The sequence below is a fragment of the Trypanosoma melophagium genome (genome assembly GCF_022059095.1).
Source record: "Trypanosoma melophagium isolate St. Kilda chromosome Unknown ctg2segment0, whole genome shotgun sequence".
NCBI lineage: Eukaryota > Euglenozoa > Kinetoplastea > Trypanosomatida > Trypanosomatidae > Trypanosoma > Trypanosoma melophagium.
In genome coordinates this window covers 759,317-778,161 of record NW_027125149.1, presented here as the reverse complement: position 1 = coordinate 778,161, position 18,845 = coordinate 759,317, and the positions used below count along the sequence as shown (strand labels likewise).

At 38.8% G+C, this 18,845-nt stretch overlaps 12 protein-coding genes across 12 annotated transcripts; all 12 read right to left on the bottom strand.

Moving 5' to 3' along the window:
• Nucleotides 1-57: 57 nt before the first annotated feature.
• On the bottom strand, nucleotides 58-912 carry LSM04_007440 (Inorganic pyrophosphatase; the record flags this gene model as incomplete). The annotated part of the gene is made up of 1 exon (XM_067336361.1): nucleotides 58-912. One exon carries the CDS (start codon nucleotides 910-912, stop codon nucleotides 58-60), a length of 855 nt encoding a protein of 284 aa, XP_067192693.1.
• A 269-nt stretch (nucleotides 913-1,181) lies between these two features.
• On the bottom strand, nucleotides 1,182-1,814 carry LSM04_007204 (Vesicle transport protein; the record flags this gene model as incomplete). Its single annotated transcript, XM_067336360.1, has 1 exon — nucleotides 1,182-1,814. The coding sequence occupies one exon, from the start codon at nucleotides 1,812-1,814 to the stop codon at nucleotides 1,182-1,184; it is 633 nt and encodes a 210-aa protein (XP_067192678.1).
• Nucleotides 1,815-2,129: 315 nt separating this feature from the next.
• Nucleotides 2,130-2,738, bottom strand: LSM04_006839 (uncharacterized protein; the record flags this gene model as incomplete). The annotated part of the gene is made up of 1 exon (XM_067336359.1): nucleotides 2,130-2,738. One exon carries the CDS (start codon nucleotides 2,736-2,738, stop codon nucleotides 2,130-2,132), a length of 609 nt encoding a protein of 202 aa, XP_067192659.1.
• Nucleotides 2,739-3,064: 326 nt separating this feature from the next.
• Nucleotides 3,065-3,991, bottom strand: LSM04_009673 (uncharacterized protein; the record flags this gene model as incomplete). The annotated part of the gene is made up of 1 exon (XM_067336358.1): nucleotides 3,065-3,991. The coding sequence occupies one exon, from the start codon at nucleotides 3,989-3,991 to the stop codon at nucleotides 3,065-3,067; it is 927 nt and encodes a 308-aa protein (XP_067192806.1).
• A 593-nt stretch (nucleotides 3,992-4,584) lies between these two features.
• Nucleotides 4,585-6,069, bottom strand: LSM04_001743 (uncharacterized protein; the record flags this gene model as incomplete). The annotated part of the gene is made up of 2 exons (XM_067336357.1): nucleotides 4,585-4,787; nucleotides 4,836-6,069. 2 exons carry the CDS (start codon nucleotides 6,067-6,069, stop codon nucleotides 4,585-4,587), a joined length of 1,437 nt encoding a protein of 478 aa, XP_067192383.1.
• Nucleotides 6,070-6,084: 15 nt separating this feature from the next.
• Nucleotides 6,085-6,669, bottom strand: LSM04_005395 (uncharacterized protein; the record flags this gene model as incomplete). The annotated part of the gene is made up of 2 exons (XM_067336356.1): nucleotides 6,085-6,416; nucleotides 6,510-6,669. The coding sequence occupies 2 exons, from the start codon at nucleotides 6,667-6,669 to the stop codon at nucleotides 6,085-6,087; spliced, it is 492 nt and encodes a 163-aa protein (XP_067192573.1).
• A 24-nt stretch (nucleotides 6,670-6,693) lies between these two features.
• LSM04_002501 (uncharacterized protein) lies at nucleotides 6,694-7,002 on the bottom strand (the record flags this gene model as incomplete). The annotated part of the gene is made up of 1 exon (XM_067336355.1): nucleotides 6,694-7,002. One exon carries the CDS (start codon nucleotides 7,000-7,002, stop codon nucleotides 6,694-6,696), a length of 309 nt encoding a protein of 102 aa, XP_067192426.1.
• An 888-nt stretch (nucleotides 7,003-7,890) lies between these two features.
• LSM04_001966 (Multicopper oxidase) lies at nucleotides 7,891-9,795 on the bottom strand (the record flags this gene model as incomplete). The annotated part of the gene is made up of 1 exon (XM_067336353.1): nucleotides 7,891-9,795. One exon carries the CDS (start codon nucleotides 9,793-9,795, stop codon nucleotides 7,891-7,893), a length of 1,905 nt encoding a protein of 634 aa, XP_067192399.1.
• A 437-nt stretch (nucleotides 9,796-10,232) lies between these two features.
• Nucleotides 10,233-10,547, bottom strand: LSM04_004164 (uncharacterized protein; the record flags this gene model as incomplete). The annotated part of the gene is made up of 1 exon (XM_067336352.1): nucleotides 10,233-10,547. The coding sequence occupies one exon, from the start codon at nucleotides 10,545-10,547 to the stop codon at nucleotides 10,233-10,235; it is 315 nt and encodes a 104-aa protein (XP_067192511.1).
• Nucleotides 10,548-10,932: 385 nt separating this feature from the next.
• LSM04_002746 (MORN motif) lies at nucleotides 10,933-11,907 on the bottom strand (the record flags this gene model as incomplete). Its single annotated transcript, XM_067336351.1, has 1 exon — nucleotides 10,933-11,907. One exon carries the CDS (start codon nucleotides 11,905-11,907, stop codon nucleotides 10,933-10,935), a length of 975 nt encoding a protein of 324 aa, XP_067192433.1.
• A 1,248-nt stretch (nucleotides 11,908-13,155) lies between these two features.
• Nucleotides 13,156-13,809, bottom strand: LSM04_006349 (uncharacterized protein; the record flags this gene model as incomplete). The annotated part of the gene is made up of 1 exon (XM_067336350.1): nucleotides 13,156-13,809. The coding sequence occupies one exon, from the start codon at nucleotides 13,807-13,809 to the stop codon at nucleotides 13,156-13,158; it is 654 nt and encodes a 217-aa protein (XP_067192625.1).
• Nucleotides 13,810-17,430: 3,621 nt separating this feature from the next.
• LSM04_005246 (S1 domain) lies at nucleotides 17,431-18,687 on the bottom strand (the record flags this gene model as incomplete). Its single annotated transcript, XM_067336349.1, has 1 exon — nucleotides 17,431-18,687. One exon carries the CDS (start codon nucleotides 18,685-18,687, stop codon nucleotides 17,431-17,433), a length of 1,257 nt encoding a protein of 418 aa, XP_067192565.1.
• Nucleotides 18,688-18,845: the final 158 nt, after the last annotated feature.

Sequence of the window (18,845 nt, the reverse complement as noted above, 5' to 3'; positions counted from 1 at the left end):
TGATAGTAAATAATTATACTAATAATAGTAATAGAAACACAGGAAGAATATTATTATTTAACGCAACCAGTATCCTGGATTTTTTGTTGAACCAGAAATGAGATTGTCATACTGTCGTGCGCATGCCCCAATAACTTCCATTGCCTCTTCCATTCCCCTTATTTCCCCTCCATGTGTTAACTCATTCCGTCCCTTTCCATCCGTCGTCTTATACTCACGAAACCACCGCACAATTCCCTCCCGCAGTTCCCGCGGCACATTCGCCAAACACCCATACGCATTTGGATCCCCGTACGGCTCCACGATGATCTTCCAGTCGGTTTCTCCCTCATCAATGAGCCCCAACACTCCCAACACCCGCACGGCCTGCACCGCCCCCATCGCCGCGGGCCGCACAGACAACTGCACAACATCAATGGGATCCCCATCGCCGTGGCAGCGGGTGTCGGGGTCAAGTTCCGCGGGATCTTCCCACGTGCGGGGGGCAAAGCCGTAGTTAAATGGAATATCGCCATATGTGAAGAAGCGCAGGGGTTTACCGGGCTTTTTCCGGTACACATCCTGCGCTAATGGATTGTGAACCTCCTCCTTCAAGAGTTCCATCTTGGCTCGAGTTCCTCTTGGTATTTCACACACAAATGTTATGACAGCCGCATCTGAAGAAGAAGGATGCAACACTATATCATGCCATGCAGAATGCCGCATCGTAACAGCTGTTGTGTTGGTATTATTATCACTAGAAGTAGTAGTAGTAGTATTGTTCTTGTTAATATTCATGTCGTTATTATTGTGGTTTTCGAAAAACATACGCCAAGCGTGTGTGCCGACATTACCCACTTCACGTGTTACCCACTGTGGCAGAGTCACACCACTAGCGGCCACCAAACATGTCACGCTTGTTCTGCAGAACATCCTTCATCAATATTTATTATCATAGGAGAGGGGAAAACAAACAAACACACCCACACAAAATAAAAAAGAAAAGGAACCATATTCAATAAATACAATTCACACAGACACAGCCACAGGAAAAAAAAGAGAAACACATGTTGGAAAAACAAAAAAAAAACACAGCATTTAAATGGGAACACTGTTACCTTTCTTTTTTTAACTCTCTATTTCTTTCTTTCTTAGCTTGTTACACCCTATACATATTTCTCTCCGCCTGCAAACATGCGAATCTACCGCCCAATTGAAAATATTAATCCACAACACTGCTGCAGGCCATGTCCTAAAAGTGTAATGACAGGGGAAAGAAAAGTCCAAGCGTATCTCCACACTAATCCCACTGTGTGACGTGCAAAAGGGACATAACTGAGGGCATACCACAATGTAGAAAATACCTGCACCACGGCGAAAATAACGGCAATAATACTTGATTTCCAATACAGGGTAGCAACAAGTGTAAGAATAACAGATGTAACAAAGAGGATAGCCGCTTCCAAACGTTTTGCATCAAAGATAGATCGAATCTGTTGACGAAAACCTACAAGAAATGCTGTTGATCCCAAACAAAATATATTTCCCACAGTAAGAAAAAATGCAAACTTTTTGGGAAAAACAACTATTGTAGATGCGAAAAAAGTTGATATAAAAACAAAACACAAACCCATACCAAGTGACATGAAAAAAGCCGTAAGACGTTGTTGATATGAAAGTGAAGACATCTCTTGTAACTCACTTGTCCATCCGCTATCTTCTGGCATCTCTACTACTTCAACATCTTCTGGTGGTTCATCACTTACAAGGTTGTATGCCTGATGTTTGAAGTTATCCCAATATCGGGCAGCAGCACTACCACCAGTGTTAAGCATTGCACCAATACCATCTTGTGCCTGGTCAAGAAATCCCGCACCGCTCGTGCCACTTGAAGGGCGGCTGGGCACACGACTACCAGAGGACACTGTGTGACGTAAAATTGTTAAACTTGAATAACAGATCAAAACCGCTAACCTGGAAAAAAAAAAAGAACGACAACAAACAAGTGTAACGCAAACAGTAGTAACGATTTGAAGAAAATAATAATAATCAACATGATCATCATCGTCAATAAAATAACACCAATTGAAAAAAAAAAAAGCTTAGCGGAAACGAAGAAAGAGAAAGCGTAACATCTTCTCACTTTTCCCTTATTCTTCTGGCACTACCTCCTCTTCTATGGGTTTCCCTTCAGCAGAATTCTTTTCAGCTTTTTCTTCTTCTTCATTCCCATTTTTCCCTTTCTCGATAATTGCGTTCATTTGTACGTCATCATCAGTACTTGATTTTTTTTCTTTTTCCTCCTTGGAAACCGTAACAGGAGACGAGACCGCAGCAGCTGTTGTATCATTTATTTCAGTTTGTATTTCACAACTTGTAAGGGTTTCCTTATGTGCTTCATTTTGTAATAATTGCTGCTCCTTCTCCTTTATTAGAGCTTCTTTCACACGCAAAAGTCGTTGCTTTATTGTATTTAGTCGTCTAAATAAAACAGTCACATCTGAACGACAGCGTGCGACTCTAGTGCAACAAATATCCAATTCACGACGCTGTGTATCATTTACTGTACTTAACCTTCCCTGAGCTTCTTTTAATTCGTTGTTTAGAGACTCAATATCCATGTAAAGGAGTTGCTGCTGTAATAAAGCACGTTGCATGACTTCCGCCGTGGAAGAAGCTGGTTGCAGTAGTGAAGAAATAGCATCCACTACAAACCCACCTGTGTCTTCTTGTTGAGAAAAAGACTCCTTTTCCTCCATTTTTGTACTATATGTAAACCGTACAAAAACACATATTCCAATAATAACACAGCCACAGATGCCAATCACAAAACAAACCCCCCCCCCCCCAATAAAAAAAAAAAACATACAAAAAAACTAAGGTTTAAAAATATAATAAACGCACGACAGGAACGCAATACATGTGCGAAATAGGGTTAAGGGGAAAGAAAGAAAAAGAGAATCAAATAGAATACGCGTTCAAAACACACACACACACACAATAAACGCAGTGGGATATTATTATAACTTTTTCGTGTATGTTTCATTCTTCTTCTTTGTCTCTCTCGATCTTTCCCATCACATCTTCACATCATTCTGTAATTGTACAGCCATGGTTGTGGTCCCTGACGAAGACCATCAAATGATGGAGCCTCACGCATTTTGTACTTTGCAAGTACTACCGTTATTTCCCCTGCCATATCACTATTGTCAGGATCAACAGTTACACCATTCGGTAATACCCGGCGTAGACAACGCATAAAGTGCACCCGACCGCCCCATACTCTAAAGTATAGACAATTTTTGAGTAACAAAGAGAAGGGGACACCATCAGCATGGGTGTGAATACTGAAAGAAGGATCTAATCGTCGAATCATTTGATAAAGTTCATGAGTTTTCACAGAGACTTCATCATAAAAAGAAAAAGATTCACCCTTCATATTTCCAGTCTCATTTGATGAAGAATTAGCGAGTGAAGGTGATATAATATCATTTTCCGCAACAAATTCAGCAGGAAGCGGTGGACCATACTTTAACACCGCATCATGAGCTAATACATCAAAACGTTGTTGAATAATACTCTTTCCATTTACTTGATCTACCTTATCATAACCCAAACGTGATGTAGATGATTTTTGACTACAAGTATGCCCCACATTTCTTCTCTGCTCAGATGCCCCTGCGCGAGCGTCATCTTCAGCGATTGCCTCATCTTGTTGACGTCGTAGAAACTCAACATCCGCAGGTGAGAGATGTCTACTACTAGTATTATTAATACCATTTCTGTTAGTGATATTCGTCCTGCCCGTCTGTCGACCGGTGGCGCTTTGTCTTCGTTGCAGTTTCTTCTCCTCTTTTCTTATTCGCATTGTCTGCTGTTGTGTGAGTGCCGCTCTTGCGCTGCGGTGCGTCCACTTCTGCGCGGGACTTCGACTGGTGGCGGCAACTAAAGTCGCGAGTCGACGTTCCGCCCTCCACGGCCGTCCGGCGGCTCCCAAGACCTCACGGAACATCTCAAGACTGTAAAGCAGAGAGAGTTATTATTATTCTTATTAATATAAACACCAATAATAATAATAATAATAATAATAATAATAATAATAATAAAACAAAAAAAAAAGAAAAGGAAAGAAAAAACAAAGAGTGTGTCTTCCTTAAATCTGTTAGTAGTAAAATTTTTAAGTGTATCCCCTTCCCGAGGAATCACAAACAGCTATATATATATATATACATATATAACGTCACGGATAGTTTTACACAGTCAGAGAGGCAATTTAATCAAGGTACAAGGTCAAAGACAAAGATTAGAAAGGAAGATTTGAAGAAATATATTATCTCCACCGATATATACAACACAGATATACAGACAATAAAAAAAAAAACAAAAAAAGAAAGAAAAACGTTAAGAATAAATATAGGACACGGTAAAAAAAAAAAAAAAATAATAATAATAATAATAATAATAATAATAATAATAATAAATACAGAGAGGCTTAACTGTATAGTTTTCTGCAAGGATCAATAAAGAACCACAGAGAAATATCTCTATTTCTTTTTGTTTTTTTTTGTTTTTGTAGAAACGCAGTATACAAATTAACTTCACCCCTTAGTGCATATTTGATGCTCCAATATCATCTTGATCCTCAACCTCAAGTGTACACATTCCTCCGTTTGGTTTGAACGTAATGTTACCATCACCATTAATACTTTTCTCTTGTTGCTCCTTGTCTTCTTCTTGTTGCCTATTCTCATCCTCTTCGTTATTTTCCTCTTGGTTCGTATATGGTGCGAATAAAATCACTGGATATCCTCTTTAGGTAACATCTTCATTTTCAGTATTATAACTAAAAAAAGTACCCGTATGCATTTGGTTAAAAGGATTACCATTACCGTTTTCTCCATTGGTATCATTATTTCCTACTAAAGATGAATGACTCATTGAAGAATAAAAAGGATTTCTTCCAGTTTCAAAGGGATTTAACATTTCCTTTTGTTTCGCAACGATTTCTGTTACATCTACTACTATTGATGATGTGGTTGTTGATGATGAAGCTTCTATATGAGCTTCATAACTCTTACTCTTCAGAGCATATGTACTTAACCTTTTCTTTTCTTCTTGTGTATTGTTATTGGTTTCTAAAGTCGTGTGTACAGATGGTTGATAACTCTGATCTTCATAACTGTTGTAAGATGTTAATATATCATCTGTTAAACTCGGCACAGGTGTAATTGTTTCTTTTTGCAGAGACGTTGATGTATTCGTTACATTCACACAATCAGAATTAGCCGAAAAAACTTTAGGAGCATCAAAACTATCATTGTCACTACTCTTCTTCTCTTTTTGGTTATTCTGATTACCCCGTTGTGGTTGTTCATATTCATCTTGATGAAAAGGAGAGATATGATCTCCAACTAATACTTTAGAAAAATGTTGTGGACTAAACAATACTGCCTCCTCATCCTTATCAAGATCCTTACAATTTACTCCACTATTATCATAATCATATGGCATTAATAATTCACTTCTGTATCGTTCAGCATCCTTAAAGCAACGTCTGCGAATTCTAAAACTCATATATTCACCTAGAGAAAAATCCATCAGTCTAACGCCATCATGATGGTATTCTTGATTAATGTTAGAAGCAAGATCAAGAGGATTATTACACTTTGCCACTTCCACTTCTCCTGTATTATAGCGACGAATCAGTGCCATTACTAACTGCGATTTATAGGAAGGTTTACAAACTCCATCTCGTGCAGTTTTAAAACGAGAACCAGAAACTGCACGATTTCCTATTCTTTTCCTATTTCCATTTTTACATTCCGAAGAAACAATACAGATAGAGGTTGAATTTTTAGTTACATCACACGATGTTAATAGGCGTTCATCCTGTGAAGGAAGTAATAAAGAGAAATCAACTGGTCGTACCCCTCCATCTTCTCCCTCACGAATAGGAGGTGGAGTGAGAAACGGCGAACGAAAACTAAGTTCACTCGTATGTGCTGTGTTAGATGTAAAACCAAATGCATACGATTCCACTATTTTTGGATTGAATTCATTCTTTGAAACACGTCTTCCCTCTGCATTCATTACATCTACAAGTACTTAATCCACTAAAATAACCATATTATGACAATCACGCAAAGGAGGTAATGGGAATTCTTTAAAATGTGCCTTCATAGTAATATGTAATGTAAGTGGTAAACACTTCACATCAAATGGAATGTGAGAACATGTGGAATGTAAAGGTAAATGAAATTCTTTTTCTCCTCCAGGAGCATTATAAGCCTCACTTGGATCCAAACCTGTACCACTATTACTATTACTAGTACAAACATAGACTGCAAAACAACCTCCAGTACTTTTACGATGTTCTTGCCCTTGCAATGGTTGTTCTGCCGATTTCGTTTCATGGGAATCCCTTTCCTGTGCCGCATCTGCACTAAACTTTGCCGTTGCCTTTTTGAATAAAGCCGAGATTTTTGAAACACACTTTGCGTATTAGGCAGCGAAGGTTTCCATACTTGCACTCGTAGGTCGCTGTTCCCCATCCTGCGGAAGTGTAGGGTCACACACCTTTTCTTTCTTTCGACATTCCACTGTAAATATAAAGGGATGCATTGTTTTGGGAAACACCTTTGGCTGTACACGATCAGCAGTGTCCGTGTTATTGGCACCAAAGTACTTCATATTCGTGGAGTGCACCGCCCGTTGCTAACCGCGATCAAGAGTTTGATCCACATCCCGGCCAACCAAATAGCGGAAGTGTACATTAAAGGCAGCAGTATTAATAGAGGGCCATTCCACTTGTATCGTAGATGGTGATGATAGAGAGGGAGGATCAGATGATGATATTCCATCGCTCTTCTCACCGGGTACAACACCGCTAACACCAGTAGTATTCCTATTACCATTAATATTAGTATTTCTATTACTATTAATACTAGTAGTATTAGTAGTATGACGAAACGCCATAGTTGGTGAAAGCCAACGTGTACAATGTGTAACACCATCCCGCATCATAACAACTCACATTTCATCTCAGTAAGAAGATACTATAGACGGTATAGCAGGAGCAGAGAAAGAAACACGAATTTCCTCCACAGTAATACAACAAGAAAACCGTTCTGTACCATTATTACTATTACTATTCTTATTCGTAGTACTAATAGAAGTTTGGGATGATTCGCTTGGTTGTATCATTCCCTGCCACTGGTACACAACAACAACACACACATACACACAATTGCGGTAGGGAAACAGTAAGAAAAAAAAAAAACTACGGGACTCTAAATAAGAAGAAAATGTAAAAGGAAAAAAAGAGAGAAAGAAGAAAAATGTTTAAAAAACTTGAAATAAGGCAATGAAAATCTAAAAATAAAAAATAATAATAAACTATACACAACTGAATACATGGAGTTCAGATATTTTAATAAGAAGTAACACAAACATACACACACACAACAATGCACTAATATTCGTACAAAATTCTCAACGTAGAGGTAAAATGATAGAGTGTTGGCAAATTTAATTCCGTTAAACTCTTTAACACTGATGACTGTTGTGACGGTGAAAAACAGCAAAGCGAAAAATTAAAATTAAAAAAATACATCAAAAACAAAAAAGAGAAAATAAAAAAAAAGTAAAACTCCGAATTCAACAACATCACAGCAGACCACATCTTAATTAATTTGGACAAAATACAAGCAACAACTCACACACCCGAAAAGAAAAAGAGAGAAGAGAAAATAATAACGATAATAATAATAAACATACACATTCCAAAATGGAGTTCACAAATATATCTTTCCCCACTCTTTCCATTGTTTGTTTGCTTTTTTCTTTTTTCTTTGATTTCTTTCATTCCTTATTATTATTATTATTATTATCTGTGCCCTACATCCTAATACGCTAAGCACTTCCAATTAAAGGTACACGTTCCATTTCATTTGAACTTACGGCCTTGTGTAGTGTTGTCGCCACATCATCCTTTCGTCTTCGCACCCACTGTCCTAACTCTGGTGGACTCATTTTAAACCATCTAATAACCGAAGCAATCACGGCAGCAAGAAAAAACGCAATGGCGAGTAAGAGAAACACTGCGTCTTTTCTCTTCAATTTACCAAAATAAAATATAATACTTACATCACTGTCATTTTCCATTGAAATATTCTTCATCTTCCTCCTATCCACTTCCTCTCCCTGATTATTACCCATATTTCCTTTATAGACATAATAAGAGGTCATCATTCCCTGATCCTCATGTGTGAGTGTATGACAGTGATACACCACCTCTCCTGTGTAACTCGCGGCCCGCCAGCGAATAACAGTTTCCCCGTCGAGAATAGGAATTGTGTCCCGCACTTCTCCAGGAAATACACCGTAATCCATCATGGAGGCATTCTCGTGTTGTCCACCTTTACGAGGGGTAAAGTGAACAAATACGAAATGATTCACATGCAGGTGAAGTGGATGGGGCATGGGGTCACTGGGATCCCCATATACACGGGCCTCAACCACAGCATTCAAGGGAATAACAAAACCGTGATATTGATTTTCACGTATACCTTTCTGTCCATTAAAATGTTCATAATAGCATGTGGATGAATTTACAAGTGATGTACAGTTTGTACCTTGTCCAATAACATAGTATGGTCTCGGTAATGGAATTTCTAATTGTGAAAAAGAAATGTCTCGCCGGATTGTTGGTCGATCTGTCAGTAAATATTTCACTTCATCATAATGAGAAGGTAGAGGAAAAGTCACTTTTCGAGCCTTATCTTGACGACGCTCCACAGATGAGACAACTTTAATAAAAAATATCGTTTCATTTGCGTTATCAAAAACAACAGGAAGTTCTTCTTCTTTTTCAACACATAATGCCACCACATCATAACGCGTTGCAGTTGTAAAGTAAAGCCAACGTTCTTTCAACTCACGTGTAGCTTTTAATGGAATTCCATCAATAGCTGAAAGGTGAAAGTCACACTCTTTAGGAAGACTAATATTCAAATAACAAGATCCAGCAGCAAAAGCTAAACGGAGGATTGTTGATTGTCCCTTTACAATTTCTACTGTAGGTTTATGCTGTCCATTTATAAGAAACAAATCAGATGGTAATTCTAATTCTTTTCCAAGACTATTTTTTATACTTGGATTTGATGACATATTACTTTTAATAGTTGTATCTATGCTCTGCATTGGCTTTCCATCACAGATAGTAGATTCTCCCAAACGATACATATGAATCATTAATACAACAGATGGTAGAGATGCAAGTGGTTGATTTGTTCTATCGTCGACAATAAGAGCTCCAAATAAACCACCCATAAGTAAAAGATATGATGAACCATGAGAATGTGTATGATACCAATGTAATCCAGGAAGATGTTCTTTCGGTATGTGAAGTTTATACTTTAAAGATTGCCCAGGAGATGCTGTTTTAAAAACATCATCAACATTGGGATCCCCATGAAGACCATGAAAATGAACATTTGTTTCATTAACACCATGAAAACTATACATGCTTTCCATTGTTTCTTGGTACATTTGTTCACCCAAATCATTGTTTAAAGTTAACAAGAGTTTCCCTCCAGCCCTAATATGAACAATGGGACCAGGAATCGACGAAACACCCCTATACTCATAGATACGACCCATGTATGTAAAAACCGCACCTTCGCCAAATCCGCGTAAAGGAATAGAGACTTTGGCCGCTCGAACTGTTAGATGCACAAATGTATTATCATTTGAGGGAAATATCTCTGTCATTGGCTTAAGCTTTTCGCAGGATCCCGGTATGGAAACCATCAGCATCAAAACAGAAAAGAATATAACCATCATTAGTACGGTTTCCTGAGATTTAATTATGTATTTGTTTATCTATTTATTTATTTTTATTAGTTTTTTTCTCCTCGTTTTCGTTTCTTTTTTTGCTTCCCGTGAACTAAAATTTAGGATGGAAAAAAACAAAAAAAACAACAACAACAAAAGAAACGAAAAGAAAAGAACCTCTTAAAGTTGTATTATATTCAGTTGTTGTTAAAGAAGTGTGTGAAGGTGTATAAAACACCTGGACACCCAACCGATAAGAGGAAAACCCCATAGAGACGAGAAAAGGAAAACCAAGATAGTTATCAATGAAGCATATATGTCCTACAACGAATATAAAGATCACTTAGAGGGGAAAAAAACAACAACAACAACAACAACAACAACTTAACTCCCTATTTTCCCTCATTTACTATTATGCACTAAATAATTGCCTTCATCTTCTCAAGTTGCTCACGAGAGCATCCTGTCCATTTTGGATCTGTAATATCAACGTCGTTATTGAGAATAAGTTGCTTGTACTTTGCCTCATTCCTGCGACCAATGGGATCACGCCAGTATGGGTATCCCGCCCACCATCCGTGCTTGCGCTCCGTCTCCTCAGAGCAGTGGCCCATGTGTTTCCAGAGAAACATAATGCTGAGAATACCAACAGTGGCGTGCAGTGGGTACTCCTGCGTGAACAGCTTAAGCTGAAAGACCGGTAAACGGTCGCACTTCCAACGTGTGTACACCATGATAAATAAACTAAGATAATAATAATAATAATAATAATAAAGAATCAAAAAATAAAGAAGAAGAGAATTAACAAATGATACTCTGAAAAGAGAAAAAAAAAATAGCAGTACACAAAAAAAGAAGATACAAAGAGTTCTTTTTTTCTTTGTTTTAAAGAGCACTAACAAATACACACACGAACCAAAAGAAAAAAAAAGAAAAAATAGGGAAAGAAAACTTATACGAGATGTTTCAATTGTCTTCCCTTTCCTTTTCCGTTTTTTTTTTCTTATCTTACACTTTTTTTTTCTTTTCTTTTTTTTTTTCTTGTCTTGTGTGTGTGTGTTTGTGTGAGTGTGTCTTTCTTCTTGAAATACATAACAAACTACATGAGATAGGAGGACTCTAATCTGTCCAAGTCATTCCATCAACGGGTGTCTCATCACACACCATGAGTTCACTAGAAGGAGCCCAAATTCCACGTTTAAAGACACCAGTTTGAGCCATTTTAGTACTTGGAAAATGCATTGAAGCACAATCATCACAAGGTCTGTTCTTCTTGTTAAACAAACCCTCATAGTATGTACCATCTGGGAAGATCCACTGACCTTGTGTAAATACACCATCCACCCATGAGCCACGGTATTCATTACCTCCTACAAAGTGATATGTTCCATAGCCATGTTTTAATCCGTTTTTCCAGTTTCCTGAAAAAATATCTCCATTCAAGTAGTAGAACATTCCCTGTCCCTCCCGTTTATTTTCCACAAAATCTCCCTTGTAGACGGTACCATCCTTGTTCTTCATCAATCCCTGCCCAGTGCGCTTACCTCGCACATAGTCCCCATGATAACACGGGTGAAATCCATATTCCAGCACCCATGCCACAATTTGCGGACTGAGCTTGTACTTTTCTGCAACATTGCTAACAAATACCTCATCTGACTCTGTCCCATCCCGCCGCTGCAGTTCCTTCTCTACAATTCTGTCACACTCACTCTTCCCTCTGCTGACAAACACATAGCGACCGCTGCCGTGTTTCTTTCCCTCAAAGAACTCCCCGTCGTAGCGATCCCCATTCGGGTACACCGCCCGCCCAGACCCCGTGCGCTGCTGGAACTCATCCCGCAGTCCGGCGTAGATGCCGAGCACACACACCGACCGCACAAACGCACGGGGGTACTGCAGACCCGCCGCCTCCATCGCCTCGCAGAAGCCGTCGGCCCACGCGTCCACGTCCGCCGCCTCGCGCTCCTCCTCCGGCTTCTGCAGGTACGTCGTGTCGTACTGCGACCATACCGCCAGCTCCGCCGTCTTGAAGCCGGTGGTCTCGTCCACCTCGTCGAGATTCACAGGGCGAAGTTTGCCGGTAGACGTCATGATAGCGTAAAGGAGATGAGTTGAGTCAGTGAATCAATCAATCAATCAATTAGGCACTGTTTATTAGTAGTAATAGTAGCGGTGGTAAGGAAACAGAAGTGAAAAAAAAAAAGGTGGACCGAGAAAGAGAAAAATAAATAGAACAGTAAACAGGTAAGTAAACGCCCAAACAAGAAAAAGAGTAAAATCCGATAATATGAAAATAGGAACTGAGTTCTCTCCTACTCTTTTTTTTTCCTTTCCTTTACGTGTGTTGTTCTTGTGTTTGGCCTTTATTTGCATTCTAATATCCCGGAAAATGAAAATAAAAATAAAAATAGAGTTAAAATAAACGAGAACACACTCTATAGTGTTCAAATTAATTACCCAAAGATAATTCCACAAATCAAACAGGGGGGAAATTAGTTAACGCTTTTGCACCAATGTACAACATCGAAGGAGATATATTTGTCGTGTTCTCAATTACCTCTATTAATTCATTAAAAAGGCTGAAAGGACTTGTTATCCTGTAAAAGGTGTGTGTCCCCAATAATCAAATTCCATTTTTAGAGTGACTTCCAGCGCTGAATTCCCCTCACCCCCTTTGTATCGTCTAGGTACCCAAATAGAAACATCAAACCCCCTCCCCCAAAAAATAATAAGAATAAATTCCCATTCTGCGATATTGGATCCATCCACTGTTTAATCATGGACAAATCAAATCAAACCTTCCATCCTATAGAGTCCTCATCACAGAGTCGAGTGTTGCTGTAATTAAAGACTGAGTATCGCCTCTTTGCACCAAGTCACCGTCAATGATGATAAAAAAGATCACCTTTGTAGGTCAATTTTTTGGCGTATGTGTATCCCTCCAAATGAACCCTTGGCTCGAATAAACTTGATCAAGAGAGTACAGGATCAAATCTCTACTCGCAAGTATTACGCTCTTTAAAAAAAAACAAAAAAAAACAAAACGCAAATTCATTTTAACTCTTCGGTCGATATTCCTTTGCCAAACTTTACTAAACAAAGGAATGGAAGCAAACATTTAGACAATCCCACAAAACTTTTATTTTACCAGACCACCTCATAACAAATGAATATTATTTTTCATAATTTCCCAAAACATTTTCCATTAATGTATACAAACCCTGGTATACATATATATCTATGTATGTACACGCCCATCTCTATAGGAAAACCTATACATACGTACAAACATAGGTATATATATATATATATATATATATTTATTTATTTATTTAAAGATTAGAACAGGGTCACAACAATAGTTGTGCCCAGAAGAAGTAGCAATGTTAGAAGAGAGGTAAAATATAAAGAGCCATCACCGCTAGGTGACACCAAATTGTTATAAACCAATGTATTAGATATTTCAATACCCTGCTCTTTCGTCTCTGTTGGAATCACTGGGGCTTCCTTGGAACTCTTGATCGTATTCTTCGGTGCTTCTCCATTCTCACTTTCAGCTCTTTGAGTTGGGCTGACATTCTTAATCCCATTCTTCTCACCACCAATAGAAATGCCGTGATTGTTACTGTCGCCGTTGTTCTTCTTATCTTTATCATTCTTTACAGCAACACTAGGAACACTGTTCCTGTTATTGACCAGAGTAGTTCTTTCAGGGGTTTCCGTTCCCTCGGTAGAAGCAATGTTTTGCATATCACTGCTGCTGCCCGTTCTGTCAAAAGCGTTATCACTTTTGATCACATTAACATCAGTGTTCGCAGTGATATCATTGCTGACAACCTGTCCTTTCTCCTCGTTGTACACATCTCCTCCGATTATAGGAGCAGCGACAGCAGTATTGCCACCGCTGATGGCATCAGTGCTGGGGTTTTGTAATCTCTCCGCTGTCAGTATATTTTCTCCTCCCAATCTTGGCATTACATTCTCATTCGTCATACCCTGTGTAGGAGGAGGTGTTTGGATTGAAGATATGGTCTTCCCTGTCGGTAATTTCGTTAGCTTATTAGGTGCATCCACATTTATGTCTTTGTTGAGCAACAACGTTTTGATTTCTTCTTCACTCAACTGTCGGTTGTACAGAAGAACATTTGTTACTGTCACATGGCCATCCAAGTTTATACCATACCTCATATTTCCACCGATGTAGAAGTGTGAAGCAGCAGATTTCCACCACGTTTCGTACTGAAGTAGTTTCCCTGAACCCTCCAGAAGTTTACCGTTAATATAGATAGATCCAACACGGTTGCGTACTGTAAGCAGAACTTGATATGTCTTGTTTAGTTCCCATGTTTCACTTGTCGAAGAGAAGTAGTTTCCAAACATAGGATTCCACCGTCCACCATGGCTGTATAAGAGTCCAATAACCTTATCAGTATCACTGTCAACCGCGCTTAAACCCAATAGTGGGATAATTCTGTCTGTTTGTGGATCTTCATCTATCCTCACTGTGGCCACCAGAGAGAATACGTGGTTCACAAAGAAATATCGCTGATTCTGCCCTTGATTACCTACTGGCCATCGCGCCCCAACAAAATATCCTCCTTTGAATGTTAATCCATTAGGTACCCTCTCCGCGTTTATTACTTCAGCATCTACGCAGCGGTATGCATCTTTCCAATAACCACTCTCAACTTTATCTGAAAGGAATCCAACAAGTCCAGAAGTGGGAAACGGGTGACCACAGCCACTTACACGAGAATCTTGCGTTGGGTCAGTGGGAGTACAAATATCTGAAAACTTCTTGTCTTGCTCAATCCAGGAATTCACAACAGACTTAATTAAATCCAGTTCATCTTTCAGCTCCAAAAAGACAAGACTGTATTTCTCCCTATAATTTACCTCGTGTAGGCAGTACAACTTACCATCCTTGTATAGAAGAGAACTGTAGGGGGCATTCTCTTCACCAGAGGAAATCTGACCAATATCAAATATACGGTTGTTATCTGTTAACCAAAGATGAAGTCGGTCACGCTCAAAATTTCCTTTGTAATTCAGTGGATTTGTAAACAACATCACAGGTTTTCCCTCAATCTCCACACGAATGAAGGCACTCTGACTACCAGGCCCTTTCCGTGATGGGGAGTTTCCCCACACACGGGAGAGTGTACCCAAAGCCTCCTTCCACGTTTCTCCCATATCAGTAGATTCAAAGATTTTGCGATAGCCAGCTTTCACACGAGTATTCAATATGAGTTTCCCTTCCCATTCAACAACAACAGGTTCCCTGCATCCTGATTCAGTCGTGCCACCCGCAATTTTCCAAGTCTTGCCATCGTCTACGGAATACATGATTGTGGAAAAGATATGGTGGTTGACGTTCTTGATTTGTATGGGGAAAACAAGAGTTCCATTTTTTGTTATTATGGCAACACCCACACCACCAAGAAATTGCTGCATGGCTGAAGATCCCACTTTAGATGGACGCTCATAGGTCAATTCTTTAGGCTCATTCCACTCGAGTATTTTAGTTTCTTTACCATCCTTCGATATCGTCTTAACCTCACCGACTGCCAATAGAGGTTTCCAATCAATCCCTTGATGCCGCTCCCAGTATTCTGTTGAGGAATCATAGCTTCCAACAAAAACGTAGATCTTATTACCCCTTACAATGACTGTAGGATCCACCACACGGGCAACATTACTGACGCGACTGCTCTTTATTGCAATTTGTGTTGTCCACGTAACGCCATTGTCCAAGCTGTACGCTGCCATTGTTTCAATAAAGGAGTTATCACTGGAACGATCATAGCGAATGTCCGCAATGGCAACCATCACTCCATCCACGTTAACAAGTGATGGAACACGAAAGGAATGAACCGACCTTTGAATAATTCTTCCATCCTTATCTTCATACGGCACGGTGGTTACCCCATCCTGAAATACCGTGACTCTCTTAGCAGCACTACTACCGACGTATTCTGCACATACCAGCCAACTGGCGTGGTAGCATAAAAGGAGAAACAACACAAATAACACTCGTTGCGACATTCTATGTGTGTTTTTTTTTTTTAGCGCACTCGCAATACTCTTTTAGGATCAACCAACCAGGCAGTACCTGGTGTCACGTTACTAACAGCAGAAGATTCGAGATGCACTTATTTAGCAATTAGCGCTCTTCTCCTTTTTACCGTACAAAGAGGGAAAGCAAAAAAAAAAAGGAAAAAAGAAATAAAAGAGTATGTGAGAGAGAAAGAAACCCCAAAGGAAAACGCATACACAGAAAAAGTGACAAGTGTAGTTAAAGAGAGTGTAAATGACGAACTCAAAGAAAATTTAACCGCACCTCTCTCTCCATGCAAACTATTCTTTAAGCCAATTAATAATATGCGATGAAGATCATCAGTTTTCTTCTTAATATTCCATAATTCTCCACTAATGACGCAATAAGGATGTCACAATTAATAAAAATAACAATAGCAAAAAGAAGCAGTACATGAAGGAAATAAAAGAAAAAAAAAACAGCGAAGACCTTTTTCTTTTTGTTAATTTTGAATAGTGAATAAAACAGCTGCCATGGGAAAAATAGACGAACTAAGCGAACGGTATCTCTGTCTACAGAGCTCGGACTCAGCAAACAACTGTAAGTTGTTAAAGAAAACTGTAATTAATTATTTCAAACAGTCTTAATAATATTTCTATCTTCGTCTATTGACAATTTTGACAATAATATTTTGTTTCTGGTGCTTCACTTCGTAAATATAAGTATTTTAAAGACAGCCATGTCTTCATTATCACTTGTGTGCCAACCCAATTGTAATTCCTCTTATCCTGTATCTTCGTTTATCACATCTTAAAAAAAAAAACTGAAAATGTTCATCATTTTTTATTGTCGGAGCATCTAGTCTATTTTATTATGGGTCCGGATAGAGTAAGACTGCGCTGATGATAATGATGCTACTTTCCCTCTTCAATGAGGAAAATAGGATATAATATCTCCAGTACATTTTATTTCAATATGCACCAAAAACCAACCTTATATCGTCCGTCCAACACCAATATACACAGGATCTGTATTTTCGTGCAATGCTGTACGAGAAATCGTTTCATGAGAAATAGTACTCAATCAAAGTCACCTAAAATAAAGTTAAATAACGGAAAAGTCTCAAACAAACGATCTTCATTAATCCTTTTATAATATTTTTCAAATTGTTTCTTTTATCCCTTTTCCTGGTACTTTTTGCCCCCTGCTAGTTTAAAACTGCATCAACAAAGAAAAACGGAAGAAAAGAGACAGTAAGAGCAAATCTCAAGAAAAAAAAGTAAACCACCATCTTACTGCTAACACAGGGAAATCAGTAATTCGCACAGAAACACACATACCAATATATTCTCTGACTTTTTTTTTCTTTCCTCATTACTTATTTAACAAGAACAACAGACGGAAAATTGCTTTTTTTCTTTCTTTCTTTCGTTCTTTATTTGATTCCTTTTTTTTTTTTGTTACGTCATTATATATATATATATATATATTTGTATTAAAGAATCATAAGAAGCAAAAAAAAAAAAAAAATGACGTGATCACAGTGGTGTAGAGTGCAGAAGGATGTGTCATCCCCATCAATCCGTTTCGTCATCGTCATCATCGTCGTCGTCCTGATAGTCATTTCTCTCCTCCTTAACATGTTCTTCTTCTCCAAGAGCGTAGGGATCAGACACCACTTTAAGTATCCCACCACGTTTAGCCATCTCAATCTTCATTGTCTCAATAGCCTCCTTCATACGAAGAATGCCCTCCTCCTTTAACTCGGTTTTCGCACGGAGGCGATATTTTGGAGGTCCAACAATTGTAACAGAAATAGGAATTTGTGGTTCTTCATTTTGCTTAAAGTTGCGTCCAATGAGCAAAACCTCTCGAAGAGCATTAACACCATCACATTGAAAGCATGTCATTTCAATATCGGCATGAATTGTGGTAATCTCTGTCCGCATGCTGTGCTCCAGAGTGGTAAGAAGTACTTGTTGAACCTTCTCTGGGAGGTTAAGTGGTCCAAGAATTCCCTCAACATCATGGGAATGATTAAGTTGGTGCAGCCAATTCCACGCATGCTTTCCAGGCTCACGACGGTAAAGCGGATAGGCAATCATTTCCATCGCCTGAGTTGCTGGAATACCACATTCATCAGCAACATGACAAACAATAGACCTGACTTCATTACCTTTAAAAAAGCGTGCCTCACACTCTTTTGCCTCCTTAGGCGTTACTTGTTTCTTGGATAAATCAATGTATCCTTTGTCTTTATCAATACGAATAACCTGTGCAGCTTCACTTTTCCCTACTTTGATAACCTTACCGATGGCCCGAATGCGTAACCTCGTGATTTCAGTATAGGGAATAATACCTTCATGATTACCATACTCAAGAAGTTGAACAACGGCAGAAGTATCATTTACTTGGATAATTTTTACCCAAACAACATCATTCTCCTTCGGTAGTTTTTCTTCATAAAAACAAACATCTCGCCCCTCCCAAGTACTTATACCAAGGCAAGCGTCTACAAATTTCTGCTGGCGTTTATTCAGATTTTTCATCCATTGTGGCTTCTGTTTCTCCTCACCTGCAGGAGCATCAGTATTTACTGTTGCAGCGGCCGCAGAAACAATAGAAGCTTCCATGAGAACAAGTAACTTCTTAAAATATTCCGTATTTAACGGAACACTGAATGGTGCTGCAACAAGCAACTTCCTTCGCAACAAATTAGCATTTAAACGGAAGAAGTCTTTTGGTACCTGGAAGTAAGTACCATCTGTGGTCTGACAACAACATTTCACCTTGTAATCAACCTTCTCAGGGAATTCCACCACACCGTAAGACATCGTCCTGTGTAATTAATCTAGTGAAGAAGAAAGAAACGAAAAGAAAAGAAACAAAAAAAAAAATCGCCCTTAAGAGAAATATATCCTCTTGTATATATACTACCCTTTGGGGCTTACCATTTCCAATATAAAGAGCGTAGTATCCACTCATCTTTTTT